At 41.1% G+C, this 25390-nt stretch overlaps 1 protein-coding gene across 12 annotated transcripts in view; it reads left to right on the top strand.

The window, feature by feature from the left end:
• Positions 1 to 3945: 3945 nt before the first annotated feature.
• The window catches only part of pard3ab (par-3 family cell polarity regulator alpha, b), a 235581-nt gene continuing 214136 nt past the window's right edge, over positions 3946 to 25390 (top strand). For 9 of the 12 annotated variants that reach the window (XM_005476796.4, XM_025900020.1, XM_013272742.3 and 6 more), the window contains exon 1: positions 3947 to 4335. In XM_005476796.4, the coding sequence (XP_005476853.1) occupies positions 4216 to 4335 (120 nt within the window). In that variant the 5' untranslated portion in view covers positions 3947 to 4215. Of the gene's footprint in view, positions 4336 to 25390 lie in introns of all 12 variants that reach the window. The other 3 variants (XM_013272746.3, XM_019348075.2, XM_019348079.2) reach the window with 1 other exon arrangement.

Here is a 25390-nt window from a genome sequence, read left to right as displayed (position 1 = left end):
TAATGGTTACCTCACCTGTTAGCACTACATTATAAACTCAGACTTGTTTCCTGGTGCTAATTTTTCCGTATAATGTCACTCTGTTTAAAAAAAAAAAAAGTGCAGATAGCTGTGGTTTACTGTAGATTCCGTGATGTACTTGCTGGATTCCTTTATTTAGCACCGACTGGCTGACCCCTGAGCCACCATCTGTCCTCCTGTATGCCTGGAGAGGCTGCACTGTTAAAACAGCGCCACCCGATGTTATCAAAGAGTAGTCCTCTTCATCTCAAACGGTGTGGCATAATTTTATATAATTCAAGAAAAAATTATTATGTCTGCTGGTTACCATGCATTGATGTATACAACATGAGTGTAGCATGCATTACATTCACTGTAATGTAAACCATTCTTTCAGTATTATGACGATAACTGATATTAGTGTTAGTCTGGCTACAGTATTTGAGTGTTCCCGGTTTTGTTGTCCATCATTTTGTAAAGGTTTTGTGTCATATACTTCTAACTAGCACAGCTTTATATTACAAAACTACATCGTCTTAATGCTCCCCCACTGCTGCTCCCTCCTCCTCCTCCATCTCCTTGGCCTATCCTGTGGTCAGAGGATGGAGTCTCCAGATGGCCAAGTACCAGCAACAGAAGGGGGACCCTGGGGTGACACAAAGGCCTGACAGCGGGAAGTTACATATGACCTGGGCCAGACAGCTCTTTAGCACAAAATTAGCCTGGGATAACTACACAACACAATTTCACGCTGATAATACCATCAAAGAGGTATTTGAGCATCTGCCATGGCCTTTCCAGCTTAACCGCCATATTTCTGGAAATTGCATGTCTTTTTTTCAGAAAAGTCAAAGTTTAAAATGTAAGGGTAAAGTAATGTCATCTCATGATAACTGTACACAAAATGATGAAGATGCAGAGGCTTTATAGCTGTATTTTTCCAAGTATGATTTTGCAAATTAAAAAGATCAATTGTAGCATCTTATACCAAGTGAAAGACTGCAGGTAATGTCTGCAAAGGTGTAGGCCCATCTCATCTGGAGTTTATTGTGCTTACTGTGCATCCTAAAACCATATACTATATTTTCATTGAAATTGCAAATGGAAGATGTTTCTGTTTGGGGAAACACTGATTTTACATAAGTGCAATACACATAGGAAATTCTATAAATGCCATAACTGAGCTTACCAAGAAGCGGTATATTTGCTCTTTTAATAAAGGTTATGCCAAATAAGATTTAAAATCATCTTAAAGAGGTACCACAGCAGTGCACCACAAGAGGTCACTACTGAAACACATATGGTCCTTGGTTATGTTGACTGGTGGATACTTATATTTAAATCCTCTTAAAACTATCAGCTTTTTAGCTTGCGTATCTCAAGACATTAATTATATTACAGATTGAAGTTTGTAGCAGCCCATCACACTACCACCATCATATATGATTGCTGGTATAAAGTTCCTGTTATGAAATGTTGTGTTAGTTTTATAACAGATGTAACATGGCTGAAACCTTCCAAAAAACTTCAGAGTGTATATCGCCCGTTCACAGAATATTTTTCCAAAAGTCTTGGAGATCAGTAACATGTAACATTATTCATGAATCATGATCTTAACTGAGGCAAGTGTGAAGCCGCCTTGTTCTTTTGTGACCTCGTGGATGAGTCGTCAGTGCATAATTCTAGTAGGCTGGTAACTTCTAGGAAGATTCATCACTGTTCCAAGTTTTCTCCGTTTGTCCATAAGGGCTCTCACCATGATTCACTGGAGAAACAATGTTTTAGAAATGGCTTTGTAGCCCTTCCGGACTGATAGATGTCAAGGACTTTGTTTCTCAGCTGGGCTTGAGTTTCTTTAGCTCGGGCCATGATGTGTTGCTTTTTAAGCTCTTTTAGCCTGCTTGACTTTGTTATTGTTATAAAATATTAAAATGTGTTTGATGATCTAAAACATGAAAGTGTGAGAAATATGAAAATGAATAAGAAATCCGTAAGGGATCAAATACTTCTTGATGGTACTGTGTGTGGTTACTTGTGAGGGATATCAAGTAAAGGCTTTCTTGTCTATTAAGAATGGAAGTTAATTTTTGACTCTGGGACGTGTAATCATCTGAAAAATTGACTCATGGTCAGCTTCTACATCTTCTGCATCTCATTATTATTTTTATTTCTGCTGTTTTTAATATAGAATAAATGCCAGCCAGTGATTGTTGCTTGTTTTGTTTGCCAGGATGTCCATTTATTTGGTGGGTTTTCTAATCTCTGCTTGCTTTCTCTAGAAAGGTTGAAGGCCAAAGCCATTTTCCCCTTCACCCCTTTGCTTGTTGTCGAAACTGGATCTACTGTTGCTCTGCAGCTACATATATCTGTACCCTAACGTCAGTCAGATGTTTCTTCATTTGTCCCCCTCACTATAATTATAGGTTATTTTCTTTTGTTATGACAGTGTGATTGCACATTTCCTCTGTTATGTTTTGTGCAAATGATGATAAACAAGTGCTCATATATCCAAAGGTGAGGTTGTTTAATCCATTGCGACAGCTGCTGTGGCTGTGGTTGGTGGCCTGTGAGTACTCCAGCTGTGTTAAGAGTTAAAATAGCCTCCCAGCTGCATGCTGGCACTACATGATGGAGCGATCCTGTTTAAACACTGACCATATAAACCACACACACACTTTCTGCATACTTCAAATTCAGCAGTTCTCTTTTCTTGTACTAAACCTTCCACTGCATCCTTTCTTGGCACTATAAGTCACTGTGTTCAGCCAGAGGAAGTCAATCCATGTGATCCATGCATGTTCTGAGGAAGCTGTTCCTGAAAGCTCCCCACATGGGTTTGGACTGGTTTTTGTAAAGGGGCTTGTTTTAATCCCAGGTGAGGCAGTAGATGAAAGTAGTAAAGGGCTGGCTACACACGAAGATGAAGCTTTGTAATAAGTGGTGTATCATCAAATTAGATGTTGGAAAAAATAAAGTATATGTCTCTGATTAGTAAAAAGAAATGTGCACTGGTGGTGGAAAGACACATAATTCCCAAGTCTTTAATTACTTTTTAAGTCATTTCCTATTACCAAACTTAATCTCTGCCTAATCCTAATTCTTCCTTTAAAACCAAACTCAAGTCTTAACTTTAAAGCAGCTTCTTAAGTCAAAGAAACAAAAGTGTTTCACTTTGGAGGATTTCACACAGCTTTCTGTCCTTGTAAGGCAGAATTACAAACTACAGTAAGTTGCTGGCTTCGGCTTTATTTTCATTCAGTGTGTTGATTCTCATTATTTCTTCCCTCCGCTGCCCCGTGGGCGCCAAACATTACCCACACTGACCACAGCGCGGAGTCACGGTGCAACTCCGGCCATCCCTACTAGAGGTTGCATTAAAGTCCCGCTCGTAAGTCCTGCAATCCTGACCTCTAATAGGTTGTGTTATCTGTGTGTATCATCATGTCCGTGTTTTATTTCAGTTTCTCAAGAAAAACATTTTGGCAAACAGCATTTTTTTTTCCATGGTCAAAATTGGTTTTTGGTAATAACGCTATGTTAATGTACCTTACTGAAATCTGTGCATTTTTACCTATTTTTCTGGCCTTTCGGGAAATAAAATTAACTTTATACCCGAGTAAATGAAAATCTACTTAAAAAAATAGAACTTTTAATGAGGTCTTGGTTATTTGTCCTTTGGGGAAGGACAAAGCCTCTTTGGATAAGCCTAGGGTTCAGATCAATAGAATAAACCTTAACTTGCATGATAAATGAAATAACCACATTCTACCGCTCATAATGCTAGACTGTAACACACTGGTCCAAGTCGAGCACTGATTACTAAAATGGATTTTTCTTTAATTGATTTAAGTTGGTCAACTTTGGTTCAACTTTACCAGGTGCACGTGAAGGCAACATATGACCGCGCATTAGCTCAGCAGAGAGATAGAGAGAGAGAGAGGGAGAGAGAGAGGGATTGGGATCGAGAGAGGGAAGGAAGGAAGGAGAGAGAGAGACACAGCTAAACAGGTGGTCTGAAAACACGCAGAAAACAATGTCGTCCGGCGGGGAGAGGCGGAAAGACCGTTAGCTCTCGCTTCTGTGAAGGAATACCGGGACAGCCTCGGAGCAGAGCAAACGAAAAACCCATGCTCCTTTTAATTTTCTCGCGGATTTCTCCTCCTCCTCTCTTCTCGGTTTTGCTCCGAATCTGGTGAAGATCTCGGATACTAAACCATGAAAGTCACGGTGTGTTTTGGCAGGACCCGGGTGGTTGTGCCGTGCGGGGATGGGAATATTAAAGTCCACACACTCATCCAGCAGGCTGTCATGAGATATAAGAAGGCTATCGCCAAGGTGAGTGGTGGCTACTTTGTTTTCTTGCGGCTTTTGTTTTCCTGGAAACAATATTGCGCCGTGCAGGAAGGCTCTGCGGGCACGCTCAATATGGCGCAAAGTTCACACAGATGTAAAGAAGAGGGGGTGAACAAAAAGAGGTGCTTGTATCTACTCTCTTGCGCTTGCTTTGCACTATCTGATCTCCACACGGTGAGCGTGTGTGCATTCGCCCGTGTGTTGGTGCTTTCAAAGAAAGGCGCACCGCCATTGTGGTTCTTGTGTTTGTAAACCCACAAAACTTCCACAGGGATTTCTAACTGTGGCACACAACACAGCGGTCCGCGTTTGGCTGCAACCTCGAAGCATAAAACGTGAATTTGTAACGCCGATCTGGGCACGCACTTTTTGTAGACTTCGCATCCAAGTTGCAAGTCCACGGGGTCGTGCCTCTGAAAGTTGCCAGCAGAAATTAGCCTACTAGCGAGTTAGCCAGCAGGCTGCAGGAGGAGGACTTGCAGGACTGAGGTGATTTGGCACCAGGTCAATGCAATTAGCAACTGGAGAGGCCTAATGTATATATCCCGTTTGAAGAAAGGGAACAGAGAACCACGTTTCTGCTCTTTTATTTGGTTCATAATTGTGGCTTGAAGGTTCAGTTGGTATGTGCAGGTAATGATGGAGCAAATCAGCAATGCAAGAGAAGAGAGGGAGAGCAGGATCACACTCGGGGACTTTTTGAAAAGTTATATAAGGCTGTAGGTAGAATCATCAGAGAAGGAGCTGTCTTCAGCTGCACGGCTGGGTGAGCAGGCACTGGGCCCTGCAGGACGGACAGGGAAACTGCAGAGCCAATTCCAGCTGACTGTTGGGAGACGTGATGGACCTGACACATAAATCATGCAGATAAAATGGAAAGAAAAGAAAATTTGTAGCTGCAGATAACCTCTGAATTATCTTAGTGTTCGAGGTTGTCTAGTGAGATCGGATAAGATGATGCCGGGGTACAGCAGGATCATAGAATATTTTTTCCAGTAGGGCTGACCATTCACACCATCATAATCTGATAAATATTCACTTAAAGTGTTGAAATATTCAGTGGAGTCATGGCTTGGAGTGACTATAGCTTTTACATATTCCTACTTTAAGAACACTTTAAGTGTGTATTGATCCTTATGTCATCCCCTTGATGGATATTATGCCATTAGTTGGTTAGATGTTACAGGTAGTAGTTTTGTTATTATTCCAGCTATTTCAAAGAATTGAAGTTGCTGCAAATTATCAGTGGTGGTAATTTGAATACTCGTGGATAACGGGCTAGTCTCCTTTAAGGAACAAACCTTAAGCAGCAACTCGGGTTTCATAATTTATGAGTGCTTTGCCCATCCGTGTGCTAACTTTAAGCTCATCTCTTTCTGCTGCAATGATAGTGACCCACCTAGAAGTCCTACTGTATTCTCCTCTCCCTCTCCTTTTGAATAATTCAGCGTGAGCAGCCAGGATAAGATCTCTGCATGTTGAGAGGCAGGTTTAAAGAGTTGCTCTGTGAACCTTGTGTGCTGAAACAATACTAACTTAGTAAAGCGTTATGAAGAAGGTTGAGTGACGTGCAGGATAGTAGCATTTCTTAAATAGTTTTACAACGTGAAACCTTTTTTTTTTATCAGTGGCATTTTTCCTTGAAAGCTTGCTGCAATGTCAAAGTGAAACTCTGTGTGATTAACATGATGTTATAGAGGCTGCTGTGTGCAGTTGTATTTGTCCCATATGTGATTTCTGTGACTGGAGTGTAACAGATTTCCACTTTGACTTTCAAGTTTCAGATTGCTGCAGCTGTAGGACAGAAAACTAGCCAGCAAATAGGCTGACACTTTACTTGAAATCTAGACACAATCTTCTACACCTCTTCGCGACAAATAGAAAAGACAGATTTTCCTCGCGAAGAAGTAAAAAATTTGCAACCTAATCCGAAAGCAGTTTGAACAATGTTGTTTTCTTTTTGATTATTGGGGGAGATTAAATCTTTGTAAGATTCTGGGAGCATAGATTGTGTTATGTACAACATACTGAACCTAAAGGCTGACTTCACTTTTAACACAATTTGTAAGATCTGGAAAAGATCCCATTTAAATCAGGCTTCACAGTAGTAAGGTTAGATTTTTTTGCCTGGTGCTACACATGACTTTTTTGTGGTTACTAGCTGAAATTGTTGTTGAGCTTGGCTAGAAGCTCACTTAACTTTAATAGCTATGTTTTTTAGACTATTATCACAATTTAGCAAAGGGCGATCATCTGGAAAGCCCGACTTTGCCGCTTTTTAACGTCGGGCGATGGAACTGTGGTGGGAGCGGTGCCACTGAGGTCACTTTTGATCTAAATAAAATAAACCAAAACTCTTCACGCACTCCTCACCCACAACTTTAAATCCACAACGCTTTAGTCACTTTATCCTCTTATATCTGCGTTTATTGCTTGAGCCCCACCCAGCTCTTTTCGTTACAACCTAGGTTTGAGCAAGAGTCTCAGGAAGTCTCTTGGCCGCAGATGTTGTGTTGAAGATCACAGCTTCTTTGCTCGACCCACCTTTTAATAAGATGACCAAATTTAGGATGGGTGTTTTCTCCTGGTTCGCTGTTTGCATGGACCTTCTTGTAACTTCCCCTGTCATTAGGGAGGAATGCTTCCTGCAGAAAAGGGGAAAAAGTGCACTTCTGAGGGCCTTTTGCCATCTCATAAGCATGGAATTACAAAGATGAGGACACCAGGATAACTGTTTACATTGTACAGTGCTCTCACTTAGACATCTGACTGCACTCGAGAGCAAAAGGCTTTAATTTCTCTCAACGCCTAGGAGAAAAAATATTGTGTCAGATGATCTTCCACTCTCATTTTTCCTTCCACAGATCATAATGCGGATAATCTCTAATGTTCACCCATTTAACCAAGAGTGTGGAAACAGCTTTAAATATTAGACCCTGTGCTGGAAAACTGATAGTGTATTGCTCCAAACCTTAAAGGGGCTGGAATGTTGGCATGTCACGAAATTCTTTTGATATTTGGCTCTTTTATTATTTTTTTTTTTGGATTGTTCCCAACACCCACAATCCTCCTCTAGATATCAGGTGTCTGTTAGGTCATTTCCACACGAGCGCACAGCCCACGAGCCATGTACAGTTTAACACTGCTGATGCTTCCTCTGGCAGAGTCTGGGCTATTGTGTTCATACATGACCACTGAGGCAGAGATTTGACATGACGTTGACCTGTTCCAGACAATAGAAGCAGATGGCTCAAACAAATTAAAAAAAAAAAAAAAAAAAAAAAAAAAGGGAAATGTGTTTTTTAATTTTTTTCCCATTTATCTCAACTGCAAAATACTGATAAGCACACTCATGATTATTTCATTACCAGTGGCATGTATGTAAATAGAGGAAACTGGTTTTTAGGGCAGGGCAATATGGCCAAAAATATTTATCACAATATATATTTGAAAATTTGCAATAACAATATACTGACAATATAATTGACACGAGACAAAGTACTTTACAGCTCCACAACTTTATTAGTTGGAAAAAAAATAAATTTATTTTCACTTAAACAAGCAGCTGTTTATAGTAGTTTAGTTAATTAGTTAGTTCCCCCCAGCGTTTGTTACTTTTGTCATAAGGCCTGCAGCTATTTAAAGCTACACCGATTGTTTGAGTTCTTTGGTCTCACCAGTGCGCTAGTTGAAGCTGACGCCTCTTCACGTGCTTTAACAGCTTTGTTGTACTCCAACAGCTGCTTCTGCTTCAAACGCATTAGTGCAGTTAACTCACTAACGCCGTCCAGCCCCAAGCACGGGGCAATCCGCGGTAACTCGTTAATGGAGATTTGCCGCGTTAATTTAGTTATGGCATTAATGTCATTTTAACGAGATTAACGCTTACAGCACTAGATGAAATAGGTTTGCGGTAGGGCTGTTCGATATAACGATGTATATCGGATGATGATATAAAAACGTCTATCGTTTCATTTTACGCTATCGTTTGTTTCATGGTGTCGCAAAATAAACTGTTTACGGCAATATTTTTTCATCGTTTTGATGGTCACTGTAGTGGCTATATTAATCTCTTAAAGTTCTCTCTTTCTCTTATATTTAATATAACCACACTGCAGACGGACAAGCAACTGTTTTTATGCGTTGTTGTTAGCAACAACGACGGTAAAACCATCGAGTGTCCGCTTGTTTATTTTCCACATAAACCTTTCACAATAAAGCTCAAGATCCTGTTGAGACTTTTCAAAATAAACTGAATCACGTGAAAGATGCTGAGTATTTACGGATGAGAAGCAAAAACGAGCCGTCAGGTGCTAAAAAATAAACCTTAGACTCAAACGTTAGAACAGGCTTTTCCCCGCAGCACGCCGTGTAATAAATACTCACAAAGAAAACGGCGGCCGTTACAACTTATGTCTAAAAATGTATCGTTTCATGCATCGGTTAAAACACTCGACTCCAGGTACGCGACGCCCAGCTGGAAACACTTCACGCAAGTCGAGCTGCCCGAGATTCACAGAATTTACAGAAAATGTTACATTTTTGTGATTTATATCGTTATCGGACGATAGATGTCTTAATATCGGGATATGAGATTTTGGTCATATCGCACAGCCCTAGTTTGCGGTGTTTCCTGTCTTCGCCACGACGGCCCGCTTGCAGCATGTTCTACAAAAAATTGTGCTTTGGTGGCACAAGCTAACATATGGCCCAGCCCTACTGGCCTTTAAAAATTATGGTTTTTTTGGGGTGGGTGGGGGAGCTGACTTAAAAAAAAAAAAAGGATATAAAAAAGGAAAAGGGGTTTGATCAAGTGTCAGAGTTGACACTTTGGTGGAAAAACCTCCCTCAGTGTGGCTCAAGCTCAGAAAATCATCACATTTGAGCAGCTGTCAACTGCTGTTGACTGAGCCCAATCTGTCAGTTTTTTTTCTTTTAATCTTATCCTGATGTCAATTCAATGTGCTTTAGTGTGCTCAAGATATTACACAATTCATTACACAAATGACTGTTTTTAATTAGTGTGCAGCGGCCTTTGATGGCCGACTGAGCCTGGAGATATGCACTAGTGCGTGCCGTGTGAGAGTTAACCGCCGCTGTTCTGGTCATACGCTAATGGATTAAAATGTTTTCCACTAGATGTATTCTTCATCTTTAAAGCGAAAGTTACAGCTATTGAGGCTGGCCCCATTTTTGTTCAAACAAGCAACACAATTGCATGCATGAAACGGTACAGTACACTTGGCATGGTATCGATGAAGGATGGTGTCATATGTCCATTGGAGTGCAAAGTGTGAGCAGAAAAAGCCTGAATGACAAGTGTGCTCTGCTAAGGCAGCATTCACTCGGGGTTTGTTAGAGTGAAGTGTCTCCGGTCTGCTTTTGATGTGGTTCATTCTGTGGGTTGTTTCCATATAATTCTTATCATTAAAGTTCCTTCTGTTTACCACAGTTGCCAAACACCTCGCACCCGTTTTGACATATAGCAGTTTGCTTGATCACGTTTTGCTTGTACATCAGTAAAACTTGTTTATTCCTCCTGTTTTCTTGCCAGCTATGCAAAAATAGTGTTATTGATGTTATCGGGGTTTTTCCAAAGTACTGAGTCAGTTTGACATTATCGAAACATCTAAACAGTACGTGGTTATATTTGTTTGCAAATAGGGTGTGTACGTGCCAAGCATACTTTGAGCTATTTATTCCAACTCAGGAAGGATTACTCATCTTCCTGCCAATCTAAAGCGATATTATTCAAGTTCAGGTGTCGCAGAATGGTGTCAGAGAACCTTATGTAATCTTTTCTATCCATTTCCTGACTGAGGCTGACGTGAGCAGTCAGGCTGGACACTAACAGTCTATCCGCTGAGGTTTCTAGTGTCTGGCTTGTGAGAGTAATGTGAATGTACAGGGAGCATTCATGCTTTATCCAGGCAGCATCCCTTACCTGAACAATTTCCATCAGAAAAGAACCATATCCTGTTTAAGTTGAAGATCTTTATGCACTTTTTCAGAGACGTTGAACTGATTTTTGTCCTTGGAGCGAGCTAAACCTAAAGATGTGACTGTGCAGTAGCTCTCCCTCGTCAGGTCACAAACCTTAAAAATTTTACAGTTCAACTGTTTGATCCTCATGTCACCAGGCTGTACCAGCCAGGGTTTCCTGCTTCCAAAACGAGCACAGTGCAGGATTAAAAGCTTCGCTGATGATCCCCGGGCCGCTGACTTTGCCCTTGACCAAACTACTGTGAAAAATGTTCTAAAACATGACCTGGCACAGCATTTCATTTCCTAAAGGAGCCTGTTAAAGACACGCTGGCATGAATGAACGGATGAAAGAAAACTAGCAAAGTCTGGCTTCCTGTGTGAAGGTGGAATAATAATAATACAAAAATCAGGTTGAGATGATCCAAATGAATAAACAGAGTTTTTGCAATTTAAGCATTTTTAGTATGAAATCCCTGGTGTTGCAGTGCTTTAAACAGCTAAAGAGATGGTTATCGACAGCAGCTCGTCTTTTTTCCCAGAGGTTGTGAGAAATTCTGCCCGTTCTGCGTCACATGATGACGCTCACGTTACCACTTTTCCCACTGTGCTTCTTTGCTGTGCTGTACATTCTGAATGCTCCACCCCCGTTCCAAAAACGCAGCTTCACTGTAAGGCATTATATAAGCGAGCTGTTATCCTTATCATGTTGCATATCGTGACACTGATGTGATTTAGTGACTCTTCTTTTTTTTTCTATCGTCAGTTGCCGCTGGGCTTTTCTCAGGAGGAGAAAAGCCCAGCAGCATTGGAGTCACTGTTGGGGGAGAACAACTGTTTGGGCGGAGAGGGAGAGAAATGCTAAGTATGAGTTTGTAAAGTGCTGACTGCAGAGTTCTCACATTGTGGGAAGACTGCTGCTTCTTTTGAAGTTAATTTACATTTCAGAAGTTAAGCTCATGTTGTTATCCACAGCTGTTTACTTTAAAGTTAGCACTTGACTGTAATGACACTTCTTTAAATTGCCTGTAACACAAGAAATCTGTGTTAAGACGCACAATCATTAAGGCATCCCCAACAGAAGATTAAACTATTGCTGCAAGTTCAAACGGTTGTTGGGAAAACTTGGTGAAAATCTTTTACACTGACAAGTTTCAGGGGGCTATTTATAATAATTAATATTATATTAACATATATTGTCATATTAGTTTTTTAATTAATGTTTATTCATCATTTTCTTAGCTCAGGCTTTATGATGGTGTGGACATGTGTAGAGGGAGGACAGTGGGGTATACTGGACAAAGGATTTTGAATATGGAGCTGCCTGGCAGGAGGAAAAGAGACCTCAGTGGAGGTTCTTGGTTGTCGGTGTGACAGGATGCTAGGGATAGGTGTGATGGAGGCAGGTGATCTGCTGACCCCTAAAGGGAGCAGCTCAAAAAAAGAACATTTACTATCCTAATATCATTCATTCTCGACTTTAGGGTCATCTCCTTGTAGGGCGCTGGAGCTATCCCAGCACAGCTGCTACATTTTAGATTGCTTCCTGGAACCACTTGAACTTAAGTGATTGTGTTTTCATCTTGAACCTCAAACTTGCTCAGAGAGCAAACAAGAAGTTTTGTGTATCACTGAGCAGCCTTTCGTGTTGAGGATCATCACGATTGCTTAGTGTTGGCTCTCCAAAGAACAGTTTTTGTTAAAGGGTTCATGGTCGCTTGTAGTTTTCTTTTTTCCCCAACACTGATGGGGTTTTTATTTTGAATTCGTTCCCTGGTGTCAGGAGGCCAATTCCGACTTCGACTGACCATCCTGACGAATCTGAAAAAGCATTTGGTGGAAGAAAAACCTCAGCTGCGGCTAGCGTGCCATTCTGCACAGGGCGTTCAGCCACGCCAGTACAATCTTAAATATAATCAAAATGAAATTCCCATTGAACTGGTGCCATTTCAAGTCAGTGGATGAGATCCAGTGTGCCTCACAGACATGCAAGTGGCCAGGCTGGCAGTTTCGGGGAATGCAATTGAAAAATGACAGCCCCTCTGGAAGCGGTGTGGTGGTGTCCAAGGACACAACCTTAAACTAGAGACCAAATTTAAATAAGATGCGGTTTTTCAGTTTTGTGAGCTGCGTTGCAGATGTTATGGTGCCGCTAATAATCTTCTTACTAGTTGTATTGGGAACATCATTGGTATTCAGGATGTAGAAGAACTGTATACTTGAGATGTGAAATCTGAACTTCAGTTAGATTTTAAGGCACTAAGATTAATACTTGAATATCTTCAGGTGTCCTTCACTGTCACGGTGCTTTTTAGGTTCCATGTTAGGGTCTGAAATGCCATTCATCTACACTGAATCAACATGGAAAATGGGGGCGTAGGTGTTCAGCTGCATTGCACCTTTTTGATAATTAATTATTCGACAGTCACTCATTTAACATTGCGGTTATTGTGTGTCAGTGTGTGGATGTGAGAATTAATGCAGGACCTGAAATCTGAATGTACGCTCAAATGTAACTATGAAGGCCCTTGAGGAGAGTCTGAAAATGTGCATAATCCCTGTCCCAACTGGTCAAGGATTATCACATCATGCCTCACTCTGTGATTTTAGGTTCTTGGGGAGGAGGCCTTTTAAATGGTGGCCGTTGGAAGTACCTCTAACCACTTTGCCAGCTGGCGTGATTAGATGACACAGAAGCATATACTGCACGTGACCTTTAGACTTGACTCCCTGAAGACCTGACTTTTATTTATATTTTTCATAATTTTCCTCTCGATCACTTGAAGAACACAAGATGAAACTTGCCAACTGAACTCTTGACCACGATGGAGGGAGGCCTTAGTTAATAAGGCAGCAGATCACGAGACTTAATGACACAGAGAGCTTAAAGTTGAGAGAGCGCTATGTAAACAGATTACTTGAACTCTGGCTTGGGTCCAGTCGGCCGAGCATTGGCACCCCAATCATGTGAAGCAAAGTCGGCTCCATATGGAACTGCATCCCTCAGCCGGCCTTGCAGACAAAGTAGGCCATGCAGACACAGGCTGACAGAAGCCTATTTTAGGTGATGGATGCTTCAAAAATTATCAGCAGCACTCGAAGATCTCTTGATGAATGCTTGCATCACAGGGTGGTGTTTAGAGGTCAAGATTTTTCTTTTCCCCGCCCATTCTGTTCAGCTGTAGGCTTTCTTCCATAAACAAGGGAAGCGCCTGAATGTAAACTTGTGCATGGAAGAATGACCCGGAAGCTAGTAAAAAAAAGTTTCTACATCTGCGCTCATGTTTTTGTCCATCTTTGCCAGTCGAACTTTCAGCCTAATAGCCAAATAGTTTAGTTATGAAAGAGAGTGTTCACAGAAGGATGTTTATGAAAAACCTGATTGTGTGGCTGAGTGTTTTCAGGAGAATAAAGTCCTTGTAGAAGCTGAAATCAAGAAAATGTAATGACTTGAGTGTTAGATTCCCCCCCCCCCACCCCTAAGTAGAGCAGCACTAAAGCTACACTGTGTACGTTTTCTAAAACAAATGAACCCATAAAACATCTGGTATGAAATGAAAACTCACCAGTCCATGTTATTGAAGCCATTAGCAATTTGAATGATTGCTTACAGAACAGTGTCATTGCTTGTACTGAGAACACTGCGCCATATTCATCTTTGTGCCATTTTTTTCATTTTTAAAGAAAAATTTGGTTCAACAGTCGACCTGCAGTGAATTTACACTGGAGTTCTGTGGCTTCAGCCTCAGTAACATTTAGACAGTCTCAACTGATAGTTATACTAAGCTGGCCAAGTGTAGCTGGGTACTCATCAACTTTCTCCCGTAATAAACGCCGAGGTTTCATAGCCTAGACGACGTCTCGTAGAGCAGAAAGGAACAATATTCTCTTTAGACCCCATGCTGTTTGGGCAGAGTGTAGAAGGACCCTTTTCTTTCTCTGGTTTAAAACTTAGATAATATAAAGCAAAGATTATATTTCTAGCACTCTTTCAATTTTGCTTCATGTTATAAAAGCATGTGAACCTGCCTTTGGAGTTGCATCTGGCTGGGAGAACTGGTCACTCACATCATTTTCCTAATTATAGGGCTGCAAATCACAAGATATTATTCAGTTTCCATGTTGAATTTGCTGATTATTTTGCTTTTCACTTCATTGTTTGGTTTAGGAAAGTCAGTCAAATATGTTTTCTTTTCATAAAATTGCTACATTTTAATTTTCTGTCAGTCTGGGTATTCTGTTCGCCCATTTCAGCTCAGATTCAAGTAGAGCAGAACTCTCTATAACTGCTTATTTTATGATCTATTGCCCTGTTGTGGTGTTTGTTAGCAAGACATGGAGTCCCCATCTGCCCTCTACTACTTGCAGACTCTGCATGATTTGCTTTAGAACAGAGTAAAATGAATGTGCATTTGTTTTCAGCGTGCAGACTGGCCTTGTTCATAGGATGACTGTCCCTTGTCCATTAAGTGGACAGACACCGACTGAAATGTCAAGGACTTGCTGTGTGTGGCTTGCTGAGCACAGGGAGAGGATTGTCTCTGAGGAATGTCAGGACAGTACAGCTCAGATGTAGCGTATCCCTCAGTGCACCGTGCTACAAATTGGATATTTGATTAAGTCAGGAGAATATTCTTACCAAACTGTTCTCTTGCTTTTCTGCTGTTGACCCTTTATTTTTGTTCTCTTTTTCCAAACTCTTGTTTTGCTCCTGTCGTTGTTTTCCTCTGGAATTCCAAGTATGTGTTCTTAGAAGGTAGTTTTATTTTCCCCCTCATAACAGACTTTCTCATTCTCAGCCAGATGCTAATTACTGGCAGCTAAGTGAGAAACCTGGTAGTATTGTGATGCAAAGTGCAAAGCTTGGACTGCCAGGCATGTTCTCCATGGAAACCCAAATGCATTTCAAAGGGATAGAGGGTACTGCATCGGCGTAATTCATATTTTTGAAACATGGTTGTAACCAGAGATAAATCCAAGGTTTTGCTATGCACAAAAGAAAATTCCATGTTGAGCAGAGGAAAGAGGAACCCACATTAGCATAGCACAAATGATTTATGAGTGTAGATTAATGATGTCCCTTTAAATTGAATTCAGTACTTAGGCTGATAAGGCTTTGTCTGCTAAATATAGGACAGACCAAATGAAAGCTGTGCCTGTGACAGATGATTATTGGCCTTCAAGCAGAGCACAGACACACAAGGGCCTTGAACTCCATTCTTCATCCTCTCCAGGATGTCTGTAGGAGTGTTGCAGTTGACAAGAAAATGGATGGAAAAGTTATCACCTGATGCCTGATTGTAAAGACTAGCCGTGTCGGTCGTTTTTAAAATCATTTCATCGTATTAGTCCTGTGAGCTAAAGCTGAGGAGCTGATGTCCGTGCAGCAGACTGGCGTCAGTCAGCTGGAGAAACTGCTCTGTGAGATCGGCATGCTGTTCAACTGGAAAAACTGCTTTCTGCCTGACCAGTTGACGTACAACATTTAGATACCGCCACCAAGTGGGTACTCAAGCTAACAGAGGGTCTGCAATTAAATTTTTTTTTATCCTGTCAACTTTGTCAACTTGTGTTGACTTTGCCATATCAACCTTTCTTGTGGTGTTTGTGATTCACAGACATAAATTACATTGACTACAGTGCATGATCGAAGTGCATATTAAGGTTGTACTAGTTCAACTGCAATCTGATGATTTTTGTCAGTACCAGTTAAGATTGGATTTTAAAAAATGTATGAAAAAATACCAAGAAAAGCCCTCAAACTCTCACTGAGATGGTTTCTGTTGAGGTGAACAGTAGAGGGATCAACTGAAGGCCTAGATGCATCTCTCAGGTACTGTGTCTGGTCTTTGCAGGATTGTTTCTCAAGGAAATGACTTTTAGATAGATTTATTATTTTAAGGCGTGCAACTTTGTTTTTGTCCTCTGGAGAATCACCTTATTGGTGTGAAAATACTACACATTTCAGTTATACCTGTCAAACTTAATAGATTCAACTAAAGAAATGGGAATGTTCCATGTTACAGACCTTCAGAAAGCCTGGAGAGCTATTGCTGAAAGCTACTTTTAAAAGTAGCAAGTTTTTAAAAGTAGCAAGTTTTTAAAAGTAGCAAGTTTTCAGAAGCAAAATGTAAAGAAATCAGGGGTGACTTAGGGCTTTTGCACAGTACTGTGTTCTGGTTTCATGTAGTCCATGTGAAACAGTTTGTTGCTGGAGGAAGCCACCTCAGCCCAGATGGCACAGAATTAGTAGTGTATCACAGTGGAAGATGGGTTTTCCTGTCTTTTCTCTTTAGTGTGCAGGAAATTAGTGTTGAGGAAATGCATGGAGGGGGGTGGCTGTGCTACCAGAGAGACATCAGAGTCATTGAGAGTTCAGTTTATGTACTGTAGCCATTTCAAACTCCAATTTGATTAAAGGTGAATAACTGACCACTGTTTTGCTCAGGAGAGCAGAAGGGAGCTAAGTGTAGCTACTAACAATGAGGAGGATAGAACGGACAATGTATATAAATCTCACTGAAAAAATGTTTTTTGGTTTTTTTTATGTAACTTAAAATTAAAGACATTTTTGTGTTGGTGAAACCAGAAATGGTGTTCTCCAAGACACAAGAGAGGACAGTAGTGATGCTGCGGTGAAGGGACATCTGAAGTCATAGAAAACAGTGGCAGTCACTTAATTGTGATCTAAGATAAAAAAACTGAAATAAACACCACAAACAAATGCATGTTATTTTTACACCAGCTGGTGCTCTGTTAGGGCTATTTTAGGAAAACTATTACGAGTTCAGTAATTGAGATATTTCTTACTGCAGACCCTGAAGCCAATCCAGAGATGAGATATTTTGGGCTTCATTGGCAGGTGTAATATGGTGGCAGTGGATTCTGCTGAAGTTTCTTTCTGCAGGAAGGTTTCAGTTTTGCTTAGTTCACAGAATGTTGCAGAAAGGAAGTGATAAAACAACAATAAGCTGGAAAATGTAGGATTTGCTAACAAAGTAGCTTGAGAGAATCTTCTCTGCATGATGACCAAACGTTCCAGCGTTTCCCTTTGTTGCATAAATGTTGCACGAAGTTGCATGCAAAAAGTAGCTTGACGCATTCCCTCTAAAATGTTGTGGCTTGTACAAGGCTTCCTTTTCAGCTTTGTTCTGTAGAAACGAGTTAAAGCTGAAGAAAATGATTTCTGTAATAAACGGTGCATTCTGAATACTTCTGACTTGAATGCAGCTTATTTTACTGCTGTCAGCAGAGGCAGAATAGGGCCTTCGCGGGATAAAAAGCTTACTGTGTGAAAGAACTGTGTCAGGTTTGGCCTGGGACTGCTGCCTCTTTTGACATGATCGAACAAGATTGTGTGTGTGTGTGCATTCAGCTCTCAAGTTTGCCCTCTCGCACACATGAATTAGGACACCAAACCCAACACGCCTGGCATTTCAAAGAGGAGGCCATTTGTTGGAGACAAGCGCCCCATTTAGACTATCCTGATCCATGTATTGAAGTGTGCCCAGAATCGCAACCCTGTAGGTTGGACTTCAATATTCAGTTGCACTCGTGTCCCAGTAAAGGAATGTGTGAGTTTTGTCTTGTTTTATGAACAGCCTTCTCTTCATGCAGAATGAGAGTTTGTCGGCAAACGAGAATCCATACGTTGGGTAAAGCTTTCTCTACTTAGGGAAACAAGCAGCCATTTATGTTGAAAAGTCGTAAATCCAGAAGTGGGAAATTGATCGGCTGTAAAGGCGTGTAACTACAAATCACAGCATAGTCAGCCTTGTTATGGCAGATATTATAATTGTATTTCTCAAACTGTGGTGCTGATGGAAGTGGCACGAGGCTGTACTTCTGCAAAACGGCCTTGGAGAGGAAGTCAAGTTGATGGTTGTTGAAAAGCATTGTCTGTTCTACACCACAGCCCATTGTTCCAGCCATCAACTGCTGTTTGAACTTCGGTGAAGACGGTTTTGTGACTTTAGCTTTGCCGTAAGCTCCTTTCACCAATGAACCTTGGACATTTTCAGGAGAATCAGGTTTGGCTATTCTCCAAATTTGTCATTTCTCACATGTAGTACCCAATAGAAAAGAAGCATTTGTAGCTGATGTGTGCTCAATGTAGTTTAGGTGAAGGAGCTGCTTCAATAGACCACTGATACTTGCTAGCATCAGAGTATTAGCTGCGCTATTTGTACATTGATGCAATGTAATTACACAGGTTTTGCACAAAGGAGGCACAGCACATTCACATTGGAGATTTGGATTTTCACATGCACCTCTTTTTGATTTCAAGTTGAGGCAAGCATTGGATGTGGTTTAAAAAAACTGACTTTAGTCTCATTGTATTTGAATGCCCTAAAAAGTTACCTGTTTTGTCTTCAAGGTAATGTGTGTTTTTAGTACTTCTATCCTTCATTTTCTCAGCATCATCTCCCCTTTTGCCCGATTATTAAAGTGGATTTGGTTGTGGGAATCTTATCAGGTAGTGTGATTGGTGGTGGTGTGCTTTCATTGTTGCTGAATATTATCGCTGTGTTGACATGTGCACTCCAAGGTGAGTGCACATGTCAACAGAAACAGTTCCAGCTCCAAATGACTTGATTTACATTTAAAGTGACCCAAGCTTCAAAGTTGCACGCTCTACTTATTCCCCAATTACATGCCCGCTGCAGAAGCCTTTCCTGCTGTGTCACAACAGGAAAACCCTTCAGGCATTCTCATGATGCTCTGCTCTTTCTGGTCCTCACATGTGGCCAGATTCCTTAGTGAACCAGATGACTGCTAAATGTCTTTCATCATAGTCATGGTCAATAAACTGGGGTAGGCTTGGATTTATCTACCCTCAATGAAAAGTGCATTTAAGCTTATAATTGTGCATCACGAGAAGCTGATTGGTTCTGATTGGTAATCATTTGCGTTTGCTGCTTGTTTTTTCTTTATTTCACAGTCAGCTGCTGCAAGTCTGTGTTGCTCTTCAAAATTCATGTGGCTAACTTCTTTTTCCACGATGCTGTTTGCTGATGTGTCCACCGTTTTAAAGCTTAGTTGAAGCTTAGTAGCAAGTGAAGCTGTGTGAAAGTCTGGCAAAGAGAAGGAGATGCTGCAAATACCTCTATCTCCACCATCCAGACTCCAGATGGATGGAAAAAGCCTAACCCCTGCCAGAGTTTGGAACCATGTGTGCTGTAGTTCACTTGGTTCTCTATAAAAAGCTCCTATTCCATGTTTGTAGAGAAGATCGTGCACCCATCAGAGACTCGTAAAGATGAAGCTTTTTTTTTAAATGAAAACCCCCGCATTTCATTTCATTGTATAAGGAGCACATTCACATTGGAGATCTATTGATCTTCATATGGGTATGACGTATGCTACCAGTGCCTTTAGCAACAAGAAAAATTGATTCTCTAGATACAAAACTTTTCTGCTATCATGTATCATGTCCGTGTCTGTTGTCTCATTGGATCAGACAGTGTCCTGACCCTGCAGTTTATCCTCTTACATAACCAGCGTTAGACTTGCAGAGGGTAAATCAGTGCAGTGAGTCCTGCTTTGAGCATGCTGATGCATACATGCTATATTGTTGGTACTATGGAATAAAAATCTAAAGTGCAGTAGGATTAGAAATGCTTAGACTTTAAGTGTTCATGTGATCCTAGTGACCAAAAGCAATTTTGGTCACTTTGGTACATTTTCAAAGATCATATTAAGCAACCGATGTTTAGGAAGTAAGAAGGGTTTGTTTTTCCTCGATTGTGTCCTAACAAATATGTGCAGACCTTGGTTAGATCAGATCACAAATTGTATTATTTTTGTAATGCAGATGTAAATTACAGCCCTGAGTCATTTCTGACCCAAAGTCCAAATGGATATTAAATACTTCTAGGGTTATGACTGTTATTTCATCATACGTTTCAGAGAGCCAAAGAAAATGATCTCCTCGCCTCTCTTGCTGTAACTAACACCCCCCTTCAACTTCTCTCCAAAGGAGGAAACGACTGCAGTTTGCATCTCCGTCTCCCAGCGCTCCATCCTCCCTGCTTTGTTACCTCCCCCACCATCTGCACAACCCACTTCTTGAAACAACCCCCCCTCCCATTTCTCAGCTTTGATCCACATGGGCCTGTGCTTGAGCTTTAAACGGTGCAGCTCTGCATCTTTTTCTTGACATAAATGCACAAATGCGCATTAGTCCCTTGGAATATTCTTTCCTCACATTTTCTACATATGGTTTTCTCACAGTCCTTTTGTTGTTTATTTGAATTTTTGCCAGTTTTGAAAATGCATTCCAAACTTTCTTGAGCATGCACTGATCTTGTTTGTCATGATTACAAAATGATGAGCGCAGATGTAGCTTGGAGGCTTATAGCATCTTGCTCGCGCACCTGTGGATGTTGAAGGATGCGCTCCAGCTGTTGTAAAGAGGTTTTGCCATCTTCGTTGCAGAATCACCTCTGTATAGCCCCGATGCTCCACACTTGGGGATGCACACTTTTTTTCTCCTGTGCATCTCCATCGCCTTTTCAATGAACTTCTCTCTGTTTGAACTGCATCCATAAACATTACGCAACGATGTCTGTAAACCATCAGTGACTGTACCGTACTTTGTTTTCTGCCTGCCTGGGCCTGTCTGTTATATTTGCTGTTAGCACAAGCCTCTGTAGTCCCCATAGATGTTAACTCCTGGGTCCCTACACCACACCTTGGCCATGCACTTCTGCTCACACCACCGGAAATTTCATAACACATGTGATCAAATTGGAGATGTCCAGAGCAGACTGCATCAGACCCTATACACATTTTACTTATTATGAATATTGCGAAGAATATTGTCTCTGTAGATCAGAGACAGTATTCTTGGTTCAGTCTGCTTCTGGGCAGACTTTAAAAAAACAAAAAGGAAAAAAAAAACCAGAGCAGGAAATCTTGAACAGGATATCCATTATTTGATATCTGGATATCCTATCTCCATCGGAAGGCCAAGAAAAAACGGCTGTTGGTTTCAGATTAGGAATCTTAAAGCCTGGTTGAGTGCTTCTTTGTCATTTACTTGAAGCCTGCCAACATGGTGAGGTTTCTCTCACACACACACGAAAACACACACAATCAGTTAACAGTCAACACTGTAAGTTCATGACAGAGGTCGAATAGTTTCTTAAACAGATTTCAATAATAATTTACAAATCTAATGCATTTGTTAACCTTATAGGCCACCAGAATAGACCAATTAAATGTGACCTGCTTCTTGCATAATTAAGATAGATCTATTGTTAATGAATGCCTCTTGCCGGTAATCAGGATATTGACTTTGCGAACTTATAATCAGATATTTGGAGCACATGTAAGTGGACTGTTTCACTTGTTAAAGCCCCTGCGACTTGGTTAATACTGACCTACTCTTGGTCTGTTGGCTTCTCACAGTGATCCGCTGTTTGTTTTGAGCAAGCACCTGTAAGCCGAGGTGAGGTGCAGTCACATCTTGGAACCGCCGTAGAAGCATCAGATGGCGGTCCTGTCTGTGAAAAAGGGGGAAAAAAGGTTTTAGTTACAGAAAGGTTGTTTGTTTTTTTCCTTGTCTTTTCAAATTTGGCTTTTTTTTTTAAGTTTAGGTATTGTAACTTGTGTTCATGTTGTTATTATTATTTTTGCTTTCTCTTCAGTTCAGACATTGATTTATGGTGTTGTATATTATTAAATATTTATAACTTATTTCACTGTCAATAAGTTTCCTATTGTAACATCTTTAAAAATGTATTGGAGTTTGAGAGGTCTTGCTGTGCTTCTCCACAGCAGAACTCTTCTGGCAGCCCGTGCCTCCCTGTGGCGCAGTGAGCTTTTATTTTGGCAGGCTTGCTCTGCATCCCTCTGCTCTTCCACTTATGGATAATAGGACATATCTCAGACCACTACAAATAAGCCTCCTTATTTTTGCCTTTTCCATTTGGTGAGCTGTAATCTGATACGGCTGAGGCCACTGGCAGTTGTTCCTCTGCACTGTCAAACTGTCACATGACACTGGCAGAGAGAGCGCTGCTTCTGATTCTGTGTGCGAGTCCGTGTTTTACAGAATAATCCCATGCCACCGCTGTCTGCCTATTGACCAACTGTTCCTACTACTTCTGCTCTCGCAAATCCTCTTGTACAACATCTCCCAATCCCCTGGATAACATTCAGTCTTTATAACTGGATCAGGAATTGTATGTGAGTAAGTTGTTTTTATTCAGACTGCTGTCACCAGCTACTTTCATACCCAAACCATTGATTTTCATGTGACTCATCCCCCGAAAGACTCCTTGTCATCTCCTTTTCATTTGGGTTGGAAGCAGAATGGCCAAGGTGTGTGCCGCTTTGGTCATAACATGTATGGACCTGCTGGAGCACAGTATGGCTGCAGCAGAATTCGTCCACATTATGGAGACGGCATATAAAAACTTTAAATGCAAGCGTTCGTCTGTTAGATCGCTACACTTCAGAAAGGTTTAGGTGTTTTCTTAAGAGGTGTGAGTTAGACGTGTGTTGGAGCTTAACCTGAAACCCAGTCTGGACAACTTGCTCTTGCAGGTTCAGTTTAAACTGCAGCATTTTCAACAGAATTAATTTTCATTTGTGGCGGTGGTGGTGGTATATGCACATGCACATATGGATGGATGTGGTTGTGCATGCAAAGCACGCCCAAATTTTATTAAATGATTTTAAAACTAATGCTATATATACTCTGTGGCAGTAAATAACAGCATCTCCAGTTAGTGGATGGACTCCTGCTGCACCTTTTTGGACTGCAGCTGCAGATCTTCTTCCCCCATACAACCTCACTGAGCTCGGTGTAGTGGCACATAAGCTAATTCTTCAGCAGCTACAGGTTCTGGTTAGAATGGCCTTCCAGCTCTCTGCAGAGTGGAGCCTCTCCTACCACAAAACAAGAGGCTCTCTGGAGAAGCAGCTGAATGATGCTGACACAACAGCAGCCTAGTTGTCCAAGAGATAGTAAGGACCAGAGCTGGTTAGCTGCTTGTAAAATGCTCCCAGATGGCATTATAGCCCATAAAATGGAGATATTCATTGAGTTGTAAAATATATTTGGAGTCATTCGCTAAATCTGTTTTTTCCACAAAACCCGTTGCTGACAGTCTTTTTAGAGAAGAGATCAAATGAAGATTTCACATGTATCTCTGGCAAACTGGATTGTTGATCTGCTTTGGTCCAGCACTGTTGAAGCTCTTAAGCTTGATCCCTTTAAAAGCACCTTGGAACTATTCCACAAAATAAAAGTTGAGTAAAATGAGAAAAAGGGCCCTTGTTGCCAAGTAGAGCAAATAATGCTTGTCAACCTTCTTCTATGCAAGCCTTTGGCAAACAGGGTAACATGAGATTTACCAGTTTTATGCCAGGTTCACATCCCTTTTTAAAACGGCCAGCATGCTGGAACTGATATTGTTGGGTGTTGTAATAAATGTAATGAAATGCACAGAAACGCTAATAAATTGTGTGAAGCTGTATTATAACTAGCAAGAGTTAACATTTCTCCGTTTCTGCAGGATTCGTTTATCTAAATTTTCCTGGACTTTGTGCTTCTGTTTTATAAAAAAGTCAGAGGATGTCGGAAAATGCTTTATTGCCTCCGTTGTAAATAAATAAATGCAAGCGAAATGGAACTGATATATTTTCCAGCTGGTGATGGAAGGCACATGATCTGTATAAATCTCTGCTTTTGACTTCATATTGCCACAGATGCCAAGTAGAAGATCTGAGAAAGCCCTAAAACTTGTATTTCCACCCCACCTCTTAATTAACTGACCCTCCACTGCCCCATTATGACTCCACATGGAGAGAGGGTGTAGGGGCCACCCACTTTCCTAGGAAGAGTGGTGGGTGACTGTTTGGTCCTTCCACTGTTTATTTCATCGTTTGATTGGCTGAAGTGAGAAACGACAGCGATGATGTCATTTCAGTCTCCATGGTTTTGGTTTGTTTGTCATCCAAACCTGGGATGTGTCGGTGTTGGAGATGACCAAAGCTCTTCTTGGCTGAGCTTCTGTCAGTGTTGGAGTGGGGAAAGCCAAGATTGAGACTGAGCTAACAAGGATTTAGAGCTTTAAATGTTCGTGCCTTTTGAAGAGCAGTTCCTGAAAACATTGACGCAATGATGCAGTTACTGTTTTCATGAAATCATAATGGGGCTGCTTTTTGGTGATTTGCCCAGTCACCGGGGTGCCAGTATTTTAAATGAATTAGCACGTTTATAATGAAATGATAAAAATCACAAGGTACATATCACTCTCAAGTAATTAAAAAAAATGTTGTAAAAGTTTTTATTCCAGAGAAATAATCCCTGGTTGAAAAGGAAAGATGAGAACATTCAGTTCATTAGATATGGTGCATGTTGTGGCTGTCAGAAGGCGATGGGCTTTTAATCACGCATGAGCGCGTAAAACAGGTTGTTCTGGAAGGTAGAAGGAAGTGGCTTTGGTTGAACTGGTTCTTTAAAGTTGCCACAGTTTTGTCTGTGAGGCTTCCACTGCTGACAGACAGGATATCCTCCTGTCACATTCCTTCAGAAACCAGACGGGAGCAAACGCGAGATTGTCTGCTGATAGCAGTCAGTCATGGGGTCAGAAGTGATGCCTGTGGTGACAGGGTTTTGTAATACGAGGCGGTGGCGATCACAGAAGGTTGTTTATGTTTTTTTTGCCCTTGCCAGAATTTACAGAAACAAATTTGTTGTCTTCAATTTTTAACTCCATCTTAGAAAAGTTTATTTAAACAATTGCTGAAGGCGGTTGGACCCAAATATAAAATGGTAAAACAGAAACAGGCTTGTAACAGACCTCTCTGTTGCGATCACTGAGACGGCCTTTCAGCAGCTGATGCTTTGAGCCTGATGGCTTTGCTTTGTTCGGCCTCAGTAGATTGTTCATCTGATCTGAGTCAGCTGCCTGCAGAGTCTCCTGCACCTGTCTGCCACATTCACTTCTGCTTGCCGATCCTCAATGTCTGACACTCGCTTGCTATTACTTTCACAGCTTCGTACCATATGTCGGTGGAAATGAAAGGGTCTGAGGTCATA

The sequence above is a fragment of the Oreochromis niloticus genome, linkage group LG18 (assembly GCF_001858045.2).
Source record: "Oreochromis niloticus isolate F11D_XX linkage group LG18, O_niloticus_UMD_NMBU, whole genome shotgun sequence".
NCBI lineage: Eukaryota > Metazoa > Chordata > Actinopteri > Cichliformes > Cichlidae > Oreochromis > Oreochromis niloticus.
This window is presented reverse-complemented; position numbering and strand designations above follow the sequence as displayed.